At 40.0% G+C, this 14691-nt stretch overlaps 1 protein-coding gene across 1 annotated transcript; it reads right to left on the reverse strand.

The window, feature by feature from the left end:
- Positions 1 to 1080: 1080 nt before the first annotated feature.
- dusp5 (dual specificity phosphatase 5) lies at positions 1081 to 6737 on the reverse strand. The gene is made up of 4 exons (XM_086083733.1): positions 6260 to 6737; positions 5444 to 5577; positions 4302 to 4521; positions 1081 to 1805 (listed from the first exon to the last, which is right to left on the reverse strand). Exons 1-4 carry the CDS (start codon positions 6621 to 6623, stop codon positions 1399 to 1401), a joined length of 1125 nt encoding a protein of 374 aa, XP_085939859.1. The 5' UTR covers positions 6624 to 6737; the 3' UTR covers positions 1081 to 1398.
- Positions 6738 to 14691: the final 7954 nt, after the last annotated feature.

Here is a 14691-nt window from a genome sequence, read left to right on the forward strand (position 1 = left end):
AACGACAAGCATCCACAGGGGAACGCGGAATAACAATCCGTATTATATAAATTCTGGCAATAATTCCAAGTTTTTATTGTCTAAGTAACACATTTAATATGTTATTACTGCGTTCGTGCAAATAAAGAACAATTTCGAAAGTTTGATCGTGATCCTTGTGTCCCCATCGGTAACTTTGGTACAGACCAGCTGACTGTCTCTGGGCGCGAAAGGGGGGGGAGAGAAAGAAAATTAGTTACGGAAAAGGGCCTGAAAAGCAGGATAAAAATTGCACAAGTGTTAAACTATAACTATCGTTTAAATATCCAAATTCTGTGTATTTGTTTTTGGAACATAATCATTGAATCCCTTGTACATGTGTGTTCGTGTCAAGTTTACAAAGACTGCAGGAAAAACACCAACGTTTGTATTTTAATCAATTTCATATAAACCTGATTTGCCAACTCAACTCAGAGCCACTGCAGGTGTCACTGTTGCGTCTTTATGTAAAGAGAAGACGTGTTTGGTTTACTGTGACTTGATTTAGCCACATGATGGGTTACATCAATAATGCCGTCCTCTTTATCGATATTTTATCAGTGGTGAGAAGTAACGAAGTACAAAAACCTTGTTACTTTTTAAGGTAAGTGTACTTTCCTGGAGTATTTATTTTTGAATAACGGTTCAGGGGTTTGTTTATTTATCCATTTGGGGGGCCTAAGGCAAACCCAGTCTTGGGGCCCTCCACAATCCACATACATATAGTGCAAAGATTTTTAATACTGATGTTAAATGTGCTTCTCTTTTTTTGCTAGTTAACAAACTTAGCAAAGCAATGGCAACTGTGCACTATCCAAGTCTTTGGTGGGAAATTATTTTGTTATTAAAACCAGTATTGTAGCCTTTATGACAGTAAAAATATTGTTTTGGACTTTATTACATTTCAGATTCTGTATTGTTTTACTTTAACTTAATGGAGATGAATCGGTACCTCTTCTTCCCCCCAAGTCTTATTTAATCAATACTTCTACTAAAGTACAGACTTTGAATAGCCTACTTACGCCATCTTTGATATTTCTTCAATGATTGAATTACAACAACTTTATTTTTCAACTTTTATTAAACACATTAACATCAACATTATTGGAAAAAAAATCACAAAGATTGCAATTTTAAATAAATTAGATTCAAATGCCTGACTGTATTTGTGACTGAACCTAGAAATCACAATATCAACCTAAGGCATATATATTGCAGGTTTATCACGGTGCAGCGGCACCAGTGTCATCCTATGAAATGTGTACTACTACCAATTACTTGCTGGTCTCCAGTCTGGTCTGCTGGTTTCAACACCAGGCACACAGGGAGCTTTTACATTTGATTCATTTTCAAGTACACTACAAGCAGTCACAGTTCATTTTAAGGCAGTGCAGTTATTGGGCTCAGCTTGAACTGATGATGGACCGGAGACTTCAGGCAAGAGGTAGGAAGGGTGAATACAGATGGCTCAAAGTTTTTGGTGGTAAAGGAGGTGGTGATGTCATTGGCAAAAAAGGAAGCAGACTCCGGGACGCAGGGAGTGGCGGGTTCAGGTGTGGCTGCATGAGCGGGCGCTGTCGAAAGGACCTCAGACTCAAACTGCAGCAGCTGACCCATGAAACTAAAGTTGGGGGAGATAACAGCCCGGCGCTGCTTGATGATATCGAATGCTGCATCCAGTCTCAGCTGCTGGGTTCTCATGATGTAGGCCATGCAGATGGTGGGGGAACGAGAGATGCCCGCTTCACAGTGGACGAGGACCTTTCCCCCAGATTGCTTTACATGATCTGGACACAGGACAAAAGACACAAGGGTCAATCGTTGGACATGGATTTTTTTTCAAACAGGTTACATAACATAAAAAAAAACAACTTAATGTGCAATCGCAATGGAAAATAATAAATCACATTTCAAGGAACTTTGAAGAAATACCCTGCTATTTACTCCTACTCACTAATTATATAGTATACCACAGCTATATAAGCATCACTCGCAGAGAACCTTTGTAGGGGCCCTGATTTGTATATTTTTATTATCTTAAATCAGTGTAATTTGCACCCACTTGTGGAGGTCCTGTAACGCAGCTGTATTGTGGGGGCGATGGGTGCTACTTACTGCACCTTGACTAATGTCATAATTCTTGCTCATTCCCAGAACGGGTACTCTTTTGGGCAATTTCACCGGAGCCAACACAATGAAAAGACATTTTGGCCACAAGATACTAGTGCTGGGTATCGATTCTAATGTCCTCAATCGATTCAATTCCAATTCACAAGAGTTTAGTTTGATTTAGATTTTTCCCGATTTGATTCACTTCAATTCAATCCGATATTGGTTTATCATGGAACATCAATTCTGCTTAAATATCAAGGAAATGATAAAAACTCCACAAACATTACATTCCAAATTAAATTTTGCGGAGGCAGTAACTGGTTTAAATGATTTTGTTTATTAATTAAAGCAACACGTGTTATAACCACTTAAGTGTTACACAAACATTGACATTAGCAAGGATGAAATAAAAATTATTTTCATAATTCTAATTCAATAATTGTAAATATAAATTAAAAAGATTCTGAATTATCTTAACCTGCAATGAGTCAGGTCTTTCATAAATGTTAAGAAAATACTTGTAAATTCATATGAACAATACATTTCAAAACAGTAAGATAAAAAAAAAATGCAACCTTTAAAATTATATTTTCTTATGAATTTATGGGGAAAAAAAGAGATTGATTAAAATAATCGATTCATGGTTTTCTAAAAAAAATCGAAAAGGAAAATCGATTCGATATTGATTATTCGATTTCTAAAACCCAGCCCTATTAAGACACCCACATGTCGGCAAATAACCAATCAAGAGGGCTTTCCATTTTCCATATAAAATTTACGAGAACAGCGGCCATATCAAAACAGTTTATTTACATGTTGAATATTTTTTAAATTAAGACTAATAAGAAAACGGTAAGCAGAAAATCACAGGTATTTCTGAAATAATCATTATCATTTCCAAACTAAATTATGTCACAAACTTTTTAAGGACATTAAAAATGATAAATAAAAAAATAAAAAGCTGTGGCATGGAACCATTGACGGAATTCCTTATCTTGAAGGTAATTTCAATCAGCTCCAGTGGGCCACTTGCCTTGATGGATGTTTTAATGACCATTCTGGTGGTGTTGTAATGGGCTTTGCCTACTATTTTGGGTCAGAAGGTCAATAATGTTTATTTTTATTCCCTCAACTATGGGTGGGGAGCTTCCGGCTTCAAGCACATTTGATCATGTCTGCCAAACCACATTTAACATAAAATAAGCATTTATTGTTCCATATATAAAAAAAAAAGGTTATCAATCCCAGTCCTAAACTGTCAATCATCTCTGCTTAATTGAAATAACCCGGGAGCTTAGTAGATGAATTTTAGAGCTTTGGCAGGCTAAATGTAGGTTAAATCTGCTCCTGGTACAAATAGCTGTCTTATGTAATGAGGACTAATTGTATAGGCTGCATCCTCAAACAATACACAATAGCAACAATTGGAGCCAAACAATACTGGTCAGTCCAGTGGCACCTGACTGAGCTTTGTCCTTGCCTATCTGTAAATAACCACCAACACATTGTGTGTGTCGTTTTCTGCTGCTGTTAGAATCTCTCCCACACATGCTCTTCTCCACAGTCTGCTGCCTCAGGCCCACCTGTGAGCAACCAACCGCCGTTGAGGTGTGTCACCCCTCATTCAACCTCCCCCGCCTGCACATTACCGCTCAGCCACTGGTCACATTGACTGCACGGCCACACCCACCGGAGATTAGGCCGAGTAGGCGATGGCAACATGCGAATGGCTTTTTCAAATCGTCAAATCCTGAATGGAAGGGACTAGTTGGATGCGTTGGCGGAGGCTTGAGGGCAGGCGATCAAGCTAAACTGATTAGCACTGGGTTTCTTAAAGCCCTCTATTTGTGAATGGCAGCAGGCAAGCACAACGAGGGTTTATTTGAGGCTAACGAAGACGCCTTTTAAAAATAAAACACCTATGAATAGGAGCCGGCTAAATCAGAACAGAACAGAATATTTTCAAGACTTGGTGCGTGTAATCTCCATCTATATATATACAGACGCAGAAGGTGGTGTTATTCTGGGTAAAGATCTAGCCGTGGGAGGGTGCGTGTATCCCCCTTGCCAAATAGTCTGGCTGAGCGCACTATTTTGAGCAGGGATTCAGAGACAAAAAATAAACATGTGGTATTATGATTCGGAAATAAACCTTCAGGTGGAAGACTCACCAATAAATTCTATTGCCTCTTGGAAGTGGGAGCTGATGTCCGCCATGTGGCTGTCTTCCACCGGGATCCACTTGTAGTTGAAGTGGCCCTTGGCGGGCTGCATGTCTCTGCGTGACACGTTGAGCAAGGCAGTGATGTGAAGGTCAGTGAGATAGTCCTGCCTGGAGGCATGGTAGGCACTACCGAGGTAGAGGAAAGGCAGGATCTCCACAGGTTTACCCTGAAAGTGAGAAATTAGGGGGGGAAGGACAAGATTTGTGTCAAGATAAGTGGGCCCAATATACAACAAGGTGTGATGCCGGCCCCTATGGCACAGCCACATCGAATTAAAAACGTGTCAACCTGGAAGGAATCAATATGCTTATATCTGTCATCTAACTGCTTGTAATGCTGCTATGTGGGACTTGACATTTCACTTTCCATTCATATTCACGTGATTGCTGTCACTGAGTCAAAAAGATCCAAAAAAAAAAAGAAATTAGTTAATTATTTCCCAGTGTAGGGACAGTATCAGACTAACCTCATTGAATGAGTTAAGTTGGTAAAATTGGTTTCACTACAGTACAGGACGGGGCGTCAAAGTTGATGGCAGTAGCCATGACGTCATAGCAGCGAGAGAGCATAATGATTTAAAGCACTGTGCCGTTAATTCAGTAAGCAACGCGATGACATCATGAGCCTGTTTTAGCAACTGATGAAACTGTGGGTTTTTGCCTATAGCGATGCATGATGATGTCATAAAATTGTTTGGAGCAACGTAACTCGAATGAACAGTCATTAGTGCTTTTTTTCCCTATTGGATTTGAATTAGATGAGCAATGATACTGCTATTTAAAACAACAAAAAAAAAAAAAACATTAGGCCTAAATCCATCCACTAATTTTCTGTAGCGCTTGTCATTATATTGCTGGTGAGCTGTGCCCGTCAGATGACTTTAGGCAAACGGCAGGTTACACCCTCGACTGCAAATTACAACATATAATTAAAATAATGATTACAAAAAAAAAGTCATCCGTTCAACTGCTTGTCTTTTGGCATCACACAATCGATATGTTTGTGTACAGACACCTGTACTGTTTGAACAGTATGCCAATTATAAACAATGCTGTTGGATGTCATGCTGATGTATGTACGGCTCTCACCTGATCATAATCTGGTTTGTGGTGACCAAGCTTCTCACTGCTGGCTCTTTTCTCGCTTTCAGTTCCGTTCTGCTCGATCTTTTTCACTTCAGTGCAAAGTTCGGGGTATTGCGAGTGGAAGTTCTCATATCCTCCTGTGAGAATGTAGAGAAGGGGGGCATGAAGACCTGTATTGCGCTTAGAATAATCAACACACGAATACACGCCTTGTGAAACCGCAGAGTTTATGAAACAGATTTAGCGCCGGATTATAAACTGATTATAAGAGCCCCATTAATTACTGGAGTCCGCTAATCCTTTTCACTTCCACAGGATGTAAAGGCGACGGACGGAAATTGAGGTGTTTTAACACATGTTCACAAACCCGATTAGATTACATTCTGCTTTGCCCTTCATTTGTTTCTAGCCGCACAAAGTCAGTTTCACAATTTGTTCATATTTGTCAGCACTGACTCATCCGCGTCGTTGACTCACATTTTTGTAGTCTATAACAAACATGTCAGATAACGAGTTGAAATCAAGCTACAATTGTTTAAAAACGCCAAAAAATAATGTAAAAAAGGGCAAAAATTGATCAAACAGATTGTGACGATACGTTGTCATTACGATATTTATATTATTTTTTATTTAGTTTTACTTTTTTTTTCCAAAGGAAATTAGTCATTATCAAAAGAAAAAGGACTTATTGTGAGTCAAGATATTGGCATCAACCACATAAAATATCCGAGCCGCCGGTCAGTGTCGTTGAAGCAGCTATCTTTACTGTTTTCCTCCCCCTTTCTTTTTTTCCCTTCTTTTTTTAAATTATGTTGTTACCTTTTAAGAAGCAGATGTTGGTTCCGCTGGCCACATGCGTCAGGGTATTTATTACTATTTGTGCTACGCTGTCCTTCTTGAGTTTCTGCCAGTGGGACGTCCGGTCGTCCAAGGCTACCACTGCCGATATGCTCCCCTCCCGGAGCCGAAGGAGGGCTCTCTCGTCCGGGATAACAAACTGCAGAGGCACCGGTCCTCCCCGCGACCTCCGGACCACAACGGAGTTGAGATTGACGTTGACGGAGCCTTTGATGCTGGAGTTCGTAAATGACAAATAAGGTCGACAGTCCACGATAAGGCAGTTCCCGCATTCCTTCCTGATGATCTTCCGCAAGTGGCGACAGTCGATGCTGGACACTTTCATTTTGTTGTTGTTTATTATTGCCCAAAGAATGCGTGTGGATTCCTGAATGAGAGTGGCTGCGGGCGAACGATGAGCCCAGCGCGCCTCAGTGCCTAAATTGCCTCCAAGGGGATTCCGGCTGAGTCTTTTCTACTGAATGGGATTTTGGCATATGTGACGTCACGAGCCATATATGGACAGCAGTTAGGCGTGGCCGCAGCCAAAGACCCACCCACGAGAATGACGGCAACTGCATAATCCCGCCCCCTATGTGACGTGACACAGCGATTGATTAACTCTTACTCATCTCACGTCCTTTTATCATCAGCTTCAAGTATCACTTTCGAGAAACATTGTTGTGATATTAACTCATCAAAACACACCATTTTGAAAGAAATACAAATAAGCACAACACCGTGGGAATACATAGAGTGAATCATATTTTTAAGCAAAGAATGGAACACGCATGGAACTTTTTGTTTCCAGATGATGGTGTCACCTGAGCACGTAATGCAGTATATGTGCACATTTATAAGGACATGGCATTTAGGCTACACATTATAAAACAATGTGCTTAAAAAAAAAAGAGGCTTTTTAAAATGTCCTTTTTACAGCAGTCGTTTTTGATATAGCCTAAGTATCACATTTACAACGTGGTGCGACTGCTCAATTTTGATCATTGGTGTGCTGTGCATTTTCGACCTAATTCAGAATTAATTTATCTGACTCAATTTACATCTTAATACCGCCACTACTACGCTACAATCAGTCATATACAAAAGCACAAACACAAAACAACGTATGGAATCGATGTTACAGATCACATACATATGCTGGCTAGGATCAATTATGGAAAAGTTCAGGCAGGCATGGCCCCCACGCCCCAAACCCCCCTCCGCCACACACACACACACATTTTCTGTGATGACATAGTGATGATGAATCTGTTAGGTGGTCTGTCATAAATGCCAACGTACAACCGTGGTACAATACCCTTCAAAACACATTTCAACCAATCATGGCTCACCTGGTCTCTGGGTTTGGTCATGTGACGCTCACAAGCTGAGCCCTGATTGGTTGCTGCCTGAGCACATGTGATGACAGTCGACAGCAAGTGGCAAAATGCATATTTAAAGATATTAATTGTACATGGAAAATAATGAAGGTATCAAATTAATTATAGATTTAAAAAAAAAAAAAAATTTGTGTAAGTAAAATATCCCATTTTAATACCACTAAAATTGACCATATTCTTGATGAAGGCAAAATATTTGATACTGCTCTGGCCAACTAGTGAATATTCAGCCTCGAGAGGTAGTATCACAGTTGGCACTGACATAATCATGTATCTAATGATCTGATTGATGTCATATCGCTGTGCGCGGCAGTATACTAATGAATAAAATGAGGGGGAAACTGCCTCCAAGAGATGAGTATGATTAGGTATATTTTATATACACGTGACTGATATATTATTGACTAATCACACAGCTCAGTTCTTCAACAGAACAAAAGAAAATAGAACTTGACTGGGGATTCATTCATTCGTATTTTTCAGTCAAGACTAAATCGGCTCTATAGTGGACTTCACAGACAGCAAGTCGCTGACAGAGGGAAACACTAAGTTCCGCTCGAGCCCATGTATAGCTGAATGAACCTGCCTTATATCCTTTGGCATGTAAGCCTAAGCCGTCAAATGAATTAACAGGTTTAAATGCGTGGACTCACATGACATGCAATCAATCCCGGGGACTCAGGGATTGCCTGTGTTTGGGTTATGTATAGATGCTGTGTGTTTGGCTTTAAACACTGGATGGAACTAATGCAGAATTTTTTTTATCTTAGGTCACACTCTTTTTCTTTTCTTTTTATTGTATTGCTTGTTTCGTTTCAGTATTTGACATCTGCTCCTATGTGAAAAACACTTAAGTCAATTTTTTCCATTTTTTAATTTCTTCGTTGTTGCGATGTCTGTATTCAGTTTCAACCCAAAACATGTCAAAATAAAAAAACGAGAAAAAAAGGACACACGTTTTTATCACATAGCAGCGACGATATGTTGGTTGAGTAGCACCTTCAAAGTGGAATATAATTTATTAGCGACAGTATGTAACTATCATAAAGAGAAGCTAAACATAGTATAATACATCAAAGCAAAGCCCTTTTAATTAATCAATATGGTCGCTGCCAAATGGAATCCTGGCATCTCTAAACTACTATTTCTCATGAGTCATGCAACAAAAACAATGAGCTGACTAGGCAGTGTAATAGGCAGAAATGAATCTGCATGCAAACTTATCCAGAGTGACGGGATTCTTTTTGCAATGTTGCAAGAAGGCTATTTTATTTATCTATTTTTACAAAACAGGCCTAGTCTAATTGATCTAACCTAAGAATGATTTATCTAACCTTCCACTCATTTTGTCTTAAAAAAAAAAACCCATATAGTCTTTCAATCATCGAATCACATAATGCCACGAGGTTCCCATTGAGTCAAGAAGCTGTGGCATTGTATAACTCTCCTGAGACAGTTGAAATGTCCGAGGGAGATAATATATTTGCTGTCAAGCTTTTGGCTCATGATTAAAAAGAAGAAGAAAAAAAAGAAAAAACCCATGGGGACATACTATTAATAGCTATTTGTGAAGAAATATGAAATTGCCCATATTTGGACTACTATATTACAATAGTTTCCATATCTGGTTCTGTGGTTATCATTATGCTTTTAGGTCTCTGTTTTCATAGACAGTTGACCTGTGCTGTGGCACAAATGCTGTTCTTGGAGAGTCGGTCTAAAGTTACACCTGCTCAGACCAAATCTAAATATTGGCGCAGCTCGGCTAACGTTATTTTTGGTGAATTTGATTGAAGTAAAGGTCGATCGATTTTGAGCTCCACAGACTTGCGTGGTAGATGTCAAACATATTTTATTCATAAGTACGTGAAGAGTGGGCATCAAGGTGTGCACAAGAATGACGGGAATGGGGGCCAGTCTCCAGGTGCCAATTTCATGGCTGTTATTCCACCATGTTGAGTGCGTGACTAGCACGCCACATTGAAAGGAAATGAAAGGATTCAGAAAATGGATGGATAGGAGCTGCTTTGATTAGTTGTGATTAAAGTTGGCTGTGACCACTGTCACAGAGGTACATCCTTTCCCACTCCCAGATCCGCCTGCCTGTCCTCGTCTGGGGAATTACCAGCATTGGGTCTAATCCACCTCCATGCAGATATATGCCACACGCCGTGGTGGATTTACACCGGTCGTGAAAATAGAGCTCTTAATTTCCTTCAGAGGTATACGCACAAAAATCTATAGAAAAAGCTACTGGTAAACATCCTTTTGATGCTGACTGAGTTCGATTCTCATGAGATTTAGTGACGTCTTGCATGACGATTGTTTGGAGTTTTTGTTTTTTCAAACACCATACAGCGGTACAAAATTGAAATGCACTAGAAATTTTGCTTGTACAGTGGTACCTCGGAGTTTGAACATAATTCGTTCCTGCGAAGTGTTCAAAGTCCGAATTGTTCAACCTCGGAAAAAAATGTTTTCCCATAGGAAATATTGTAAATGCAATTAATCCGTTCCCAAACTCCCAAAACAGAAATGTCCTATTTTAATTTCTATTTATGTTTTTTTTCATTTACAGTACATATATAGTATTTAAACAATAAAAATACCTTACCTTTTTTGTTGTGGGGTGATGGCATCAGTGGATGATAAATGCTATGTTAATGCTAGCTTTAGTTCAGTGCTGAGTTTGTGTCTTTTACATTGGGCATATTGTTAGACTACTAAGCGGTCCTTGTGTGCGTTGTTTAACATCAGGTACGTTGTTGAACAGCTAAGGGGGGTCCTCGTGCCAGTATTTACAGAAGTAGTAACAGCGGCGCGATAATCTCCTTCCTAATTCTACTGTGGTTCGTAGCACTGTATGCTTTTCTTTGCTGCCACTGGCACTGTTGTCTTTCTTTTGGGCCCATAGCGAAGAAAATTGTTGTGGAAAAAAATTAAAATGCACTCGCGAGTATGGAGCACCTCCGGGAGAATTCACAATCTGACTGGAAATGAGCAATGCATCGTCTCAACTACCGCAACGTGAGCATTCGGCATTCGGCTTCACCCGGCTACCCGTTTTCAAGGTACATTTGGCTTAGCTTGCTTTGCTTGGGTGTTCAAACTCCGAGACATTTTTTTACTCATATTTTTTGGTTGAAGTCCGATTTGTACGAGTTCCGAGACGTTCAAACTCCGAGCTTCCACTGTATAGAAAAATAGATCAGTGTCTTTTAAACACACTTGTAAATTCTAAAAATGAATGAATGGTAAAGATTTCATTATTAATGTGCCGGGAAATACAAATAAATGAAACTAGTTGGTATTAGTATGGAGTGTAGTGTAAGAACTGTATGCATAACAGGAAGAAACCAGACCATTAGACGAATGAATTTGAGCATATACAGTAATGAGTGTGGGATGTTGCGTTGTGTGTGTCTGTCATGTTACTCGTCTACACACAGTGGGGTTGTGACAGACACCAGGCGACAATCCTGGTCATCATGGCATCACAAAGTAGTGAGTGGATGAGTGAATGAATGTGGGCTGGTCGGATGGAGGGGAAGATGTCGAGAAGGCTGAGGCTAAGCGGGCCAGCAGGCAGCGTGCCACATGATCCAGTCTAATCTGGGCTTGTGACATCACGGCTGATGAGAGCGCCGAGGCCCACCATCCGTTTCCGAGCCCTCATTTCATTACGGGGTTTGCTGGTGTCAGCTGTAAATAACAACAGTGGACTCGTGTTAGCCAGACAAATACACGGTGTCTTCTGTTTGCCTTTATGGAAGCCACATCAGCAGTGTGAGCTCCTACACATGAACGGGGCTTCATTCAGCATGTTATTTTTCTTCTCAGATAATTTCATCCATATTTCATGACTTTCGCGTAATTGTACAGTGACGTAAGAAGTAATTAGACAGCAATGGAACACACTGCATATTTTGTTATACCCATAAAAACTGAGAGCTATTGAGAAGGTTTAAAAGATTTTCTCAGGTGTCTCACTGTGCCTTAATTGGTCCCATACTGACGATACACAAAAGTATCTTGAGATATGAGTTTAGTTCGTTCCTTGACCACTCTTGTAATTCAAACACAATTCAACTTTCTAATGTCAATATTCCACTTCAGCCTACCCACCCCCAAAAACTGTCAAATAAATCTTTGCTAAAAAACATAAAATTCCAAATAGCTGGTTGGGAGATGACACTCAATGTTTGCTCTGCTCCCGCTCCTCTCCCTTCTCCTGCAGCACACCTGTGAACACACAGGTGTGGTGATGATTTAAAGTTGTTGAGTTAACATACGACAAGATCAAAGTTAGTCAACGTGTGTCTCACTAATGTGTACACAGGGTTGGGAGGGTTACTTTTAAAATGTAATCCATTACAGTTACAAGTTACCTGCTAAAAAATATAGTTAGTAACGTAATCTAAGTACCATAAAATTAAAGTAATGTGACTTGATTACTTTTGGATTACACCAATATTGAGTATGCTCATGCTAGCTAGATAGTATATGTTATATGTTGTGTATGATGTTTTAATAGTGAATTGGTGGGAGGAAGATTTGTTTGGAAGGTGTAACTCACATTATGGTTGTAGGCTAGCGGGCTAGCTAGCAAGAAGCTACAGCGCGTAGCATGCCGCTGGACTCTCAGCTCAAACTTTCGCTCCGAGTAAGTTCCAGTGAATACCGGTCGCCATTTCCTCCTCCCTTTCGTGAATCTTTTTCAAACTGCCCGCGTGTGGAGGACACGACCAGTCAGTTCGTTCGTTTTCACCTCCACGACATGTAGCAACGGTCCCACTCGCGCGGGCGTGCACGCGCTCTCTCTCACTCTGTCCTTCTCTCTCTTTCTCTCTCGTCCTCTTTCGCACTCTCTCTCATTGTAGAAATTGTAATCCCTCAAAGTAAACCCCATTTTTAATAAATGTACCTGTAATCTGATTACATGTTTTTTCCTGTAACTGTAATGGAATACACTTGCATTTTTTTTGCAATCTGATTACGTAACGGCGGTTCATGTATTCCGTTACTCCCCAAGCCTGTGTGTACATATGTGCTACTATAGCTGATGTGTTTGGTTTGCTAAGGCTCTTCATCACGGGCATCCAAGTGTACAGGGACACATACAGGTCAATACAATTAGGTATACCATATATTATATTATGTCATGTTTAAAACCCTGCACAGATATGGGTAATTTGAATTGTTTGGTGTCTTGTAAGTCCTGTACTGTATGCATGACACAATAATAAAAAAATGGCAAATTTAAATTGTGCACTAATGATTTAAAATGCCTAATTGACAATTCCGAACATCCATCCATAGCATTTCTGCTTTTTTCCTGTGAGTAGCATACAAAGCAGGTATACTGTTTTCCGAGTTCAAGGGGGCGTTCCCGTACACGCTTCCTGGTTTGAACTCAGAAAAGTCCGACTTAAGACCATCCTCGAATGCAGTATTAGTTCCCAGCTTTCGTTTGGTCTTTGTCGGTTCGTTGTCCAGTCTTGCCAATCATGTCCTTGTTATGTGTAGTTTCCTGTGTGCTTAATTGCTATTTGGACCTACTTTCCCAGTGTTTGTACTTTGACCATTTTTGTTTTGGAATTTCATTTATTTCGGTGTTCTTGTAAGCCCAAGTACCTTGTTTGCCTTTTTATTAAATTCAATTACTTTTTTTGATTGCATCCCTGCCTTGGTTCTCCTGCGTTTGGGTCATCAACCTTGTACTGAAACTTGACTATTTATATCAACAGTACCAATAATTAAAAAATAAGAATTGTACTGTGTGAAAATGCCGTAAAGATTCATGTGTGTCCGCCCCCTTCTCAAGTCCAGTATGAAAACACCTGAGTAGGGCTGTTTTTGTTAGAGCGGTACAACGTGTTCTTGCCAAATGTTCTTCATGCAAATGCTGTCAGACTTTTCCTTTTCATAACTGACAATAATGCAGATCGGAGAACCTAGTGGTGTGGTATGGTATGTGAATGCGTCATGTCACTTCCTGTCCAGATAGCCCCTTTTTCCATGCGACTTATAAAAAGCACCCAAACACAATAGGCCCACCCCCTCCTCAGCGGCACAGGTGTTTCCTGGTTTGCAGCCATGTCCCAATAAGGCCTTGTGACTCATTTCAATCACATGACTCCACCACAGTTTGCACTCAAAAACAGGAGTTTCAAAATATGATGGTTTCAAGACTTTCATTAGACACAGCGAACGGCAGATATTTGGCTACTGTTGCTGGTTACTTCCACTGCAGTGCATGATAAAATATCACCAAAATGAATGATATGCAATAATAGACTTGTGAAATAATGCTAATGTGTGGTTTCTGTACACGAACATCCCCTGAAATAATGATGATGCTCATCTAAAGACTACATATTAATTTGTACTTAACTGTACTTAACTAAATAATACAACAACAAAAAGAATATTCAGTGTAATATAATGTCAGTGTGATGCTAACTTGTCATATTCAGAATTCAACAGGAATGTTTGGAATTCATGAGTTCAAGTCATGATCTGAAGGCACATATGACACATGCTCCCACAAACACCCTCAGCCACATACGCACATGCTCCAAAGGCTTGAGTCACTCCTCGGTCCCACCCACTCTGCTCCTTTTTTATGACTCCTCGAGACCAGCCAATCCTTTGAAAAGACAGGCGAGGGCATGGAAATAAAATAAATACAATTAAATGCAGAAGAAGTAAGCTCACCCTCTGGCTGAACTTCATTATTGTCTCCCAAAAAGTCAGTGAAATTTCAGGAGATACAAATAGTTCAGGCCTCGGGATGTGACACATTTGGGTTGTTTGTGCTCCAGAGTGTTGTGGGATTTCACTTAGGAATTCCAAGCACTGTTGTTGTATTATCGCACTTGGTAACAGTTTTATATACATTGTTAGTGTTCAGTGTAACATTATACAGTATTGTATTATTATTATTATTATTATTATTTTACATATCAGACAGGTACATATCGCTGGCATCAGGCCACACCCTCCTTTGCAACA

The sequence above is a fragment of the Leptonotus elevatus genome, chromosome 8, assembly GCF_054856555.1.
Source record: "Leptonotus elevatus isolate MCC_2025b chromosome 8, RoL_Lele_1.0, whole genome shotgun sequence".
Taxonomy (NCBI): Eukaryota; Metazoa; Chordata; class Actinopteri; order Syngnathiformes; family Syngnathidae; genus Leptonotus; species Leptonotus elevatus.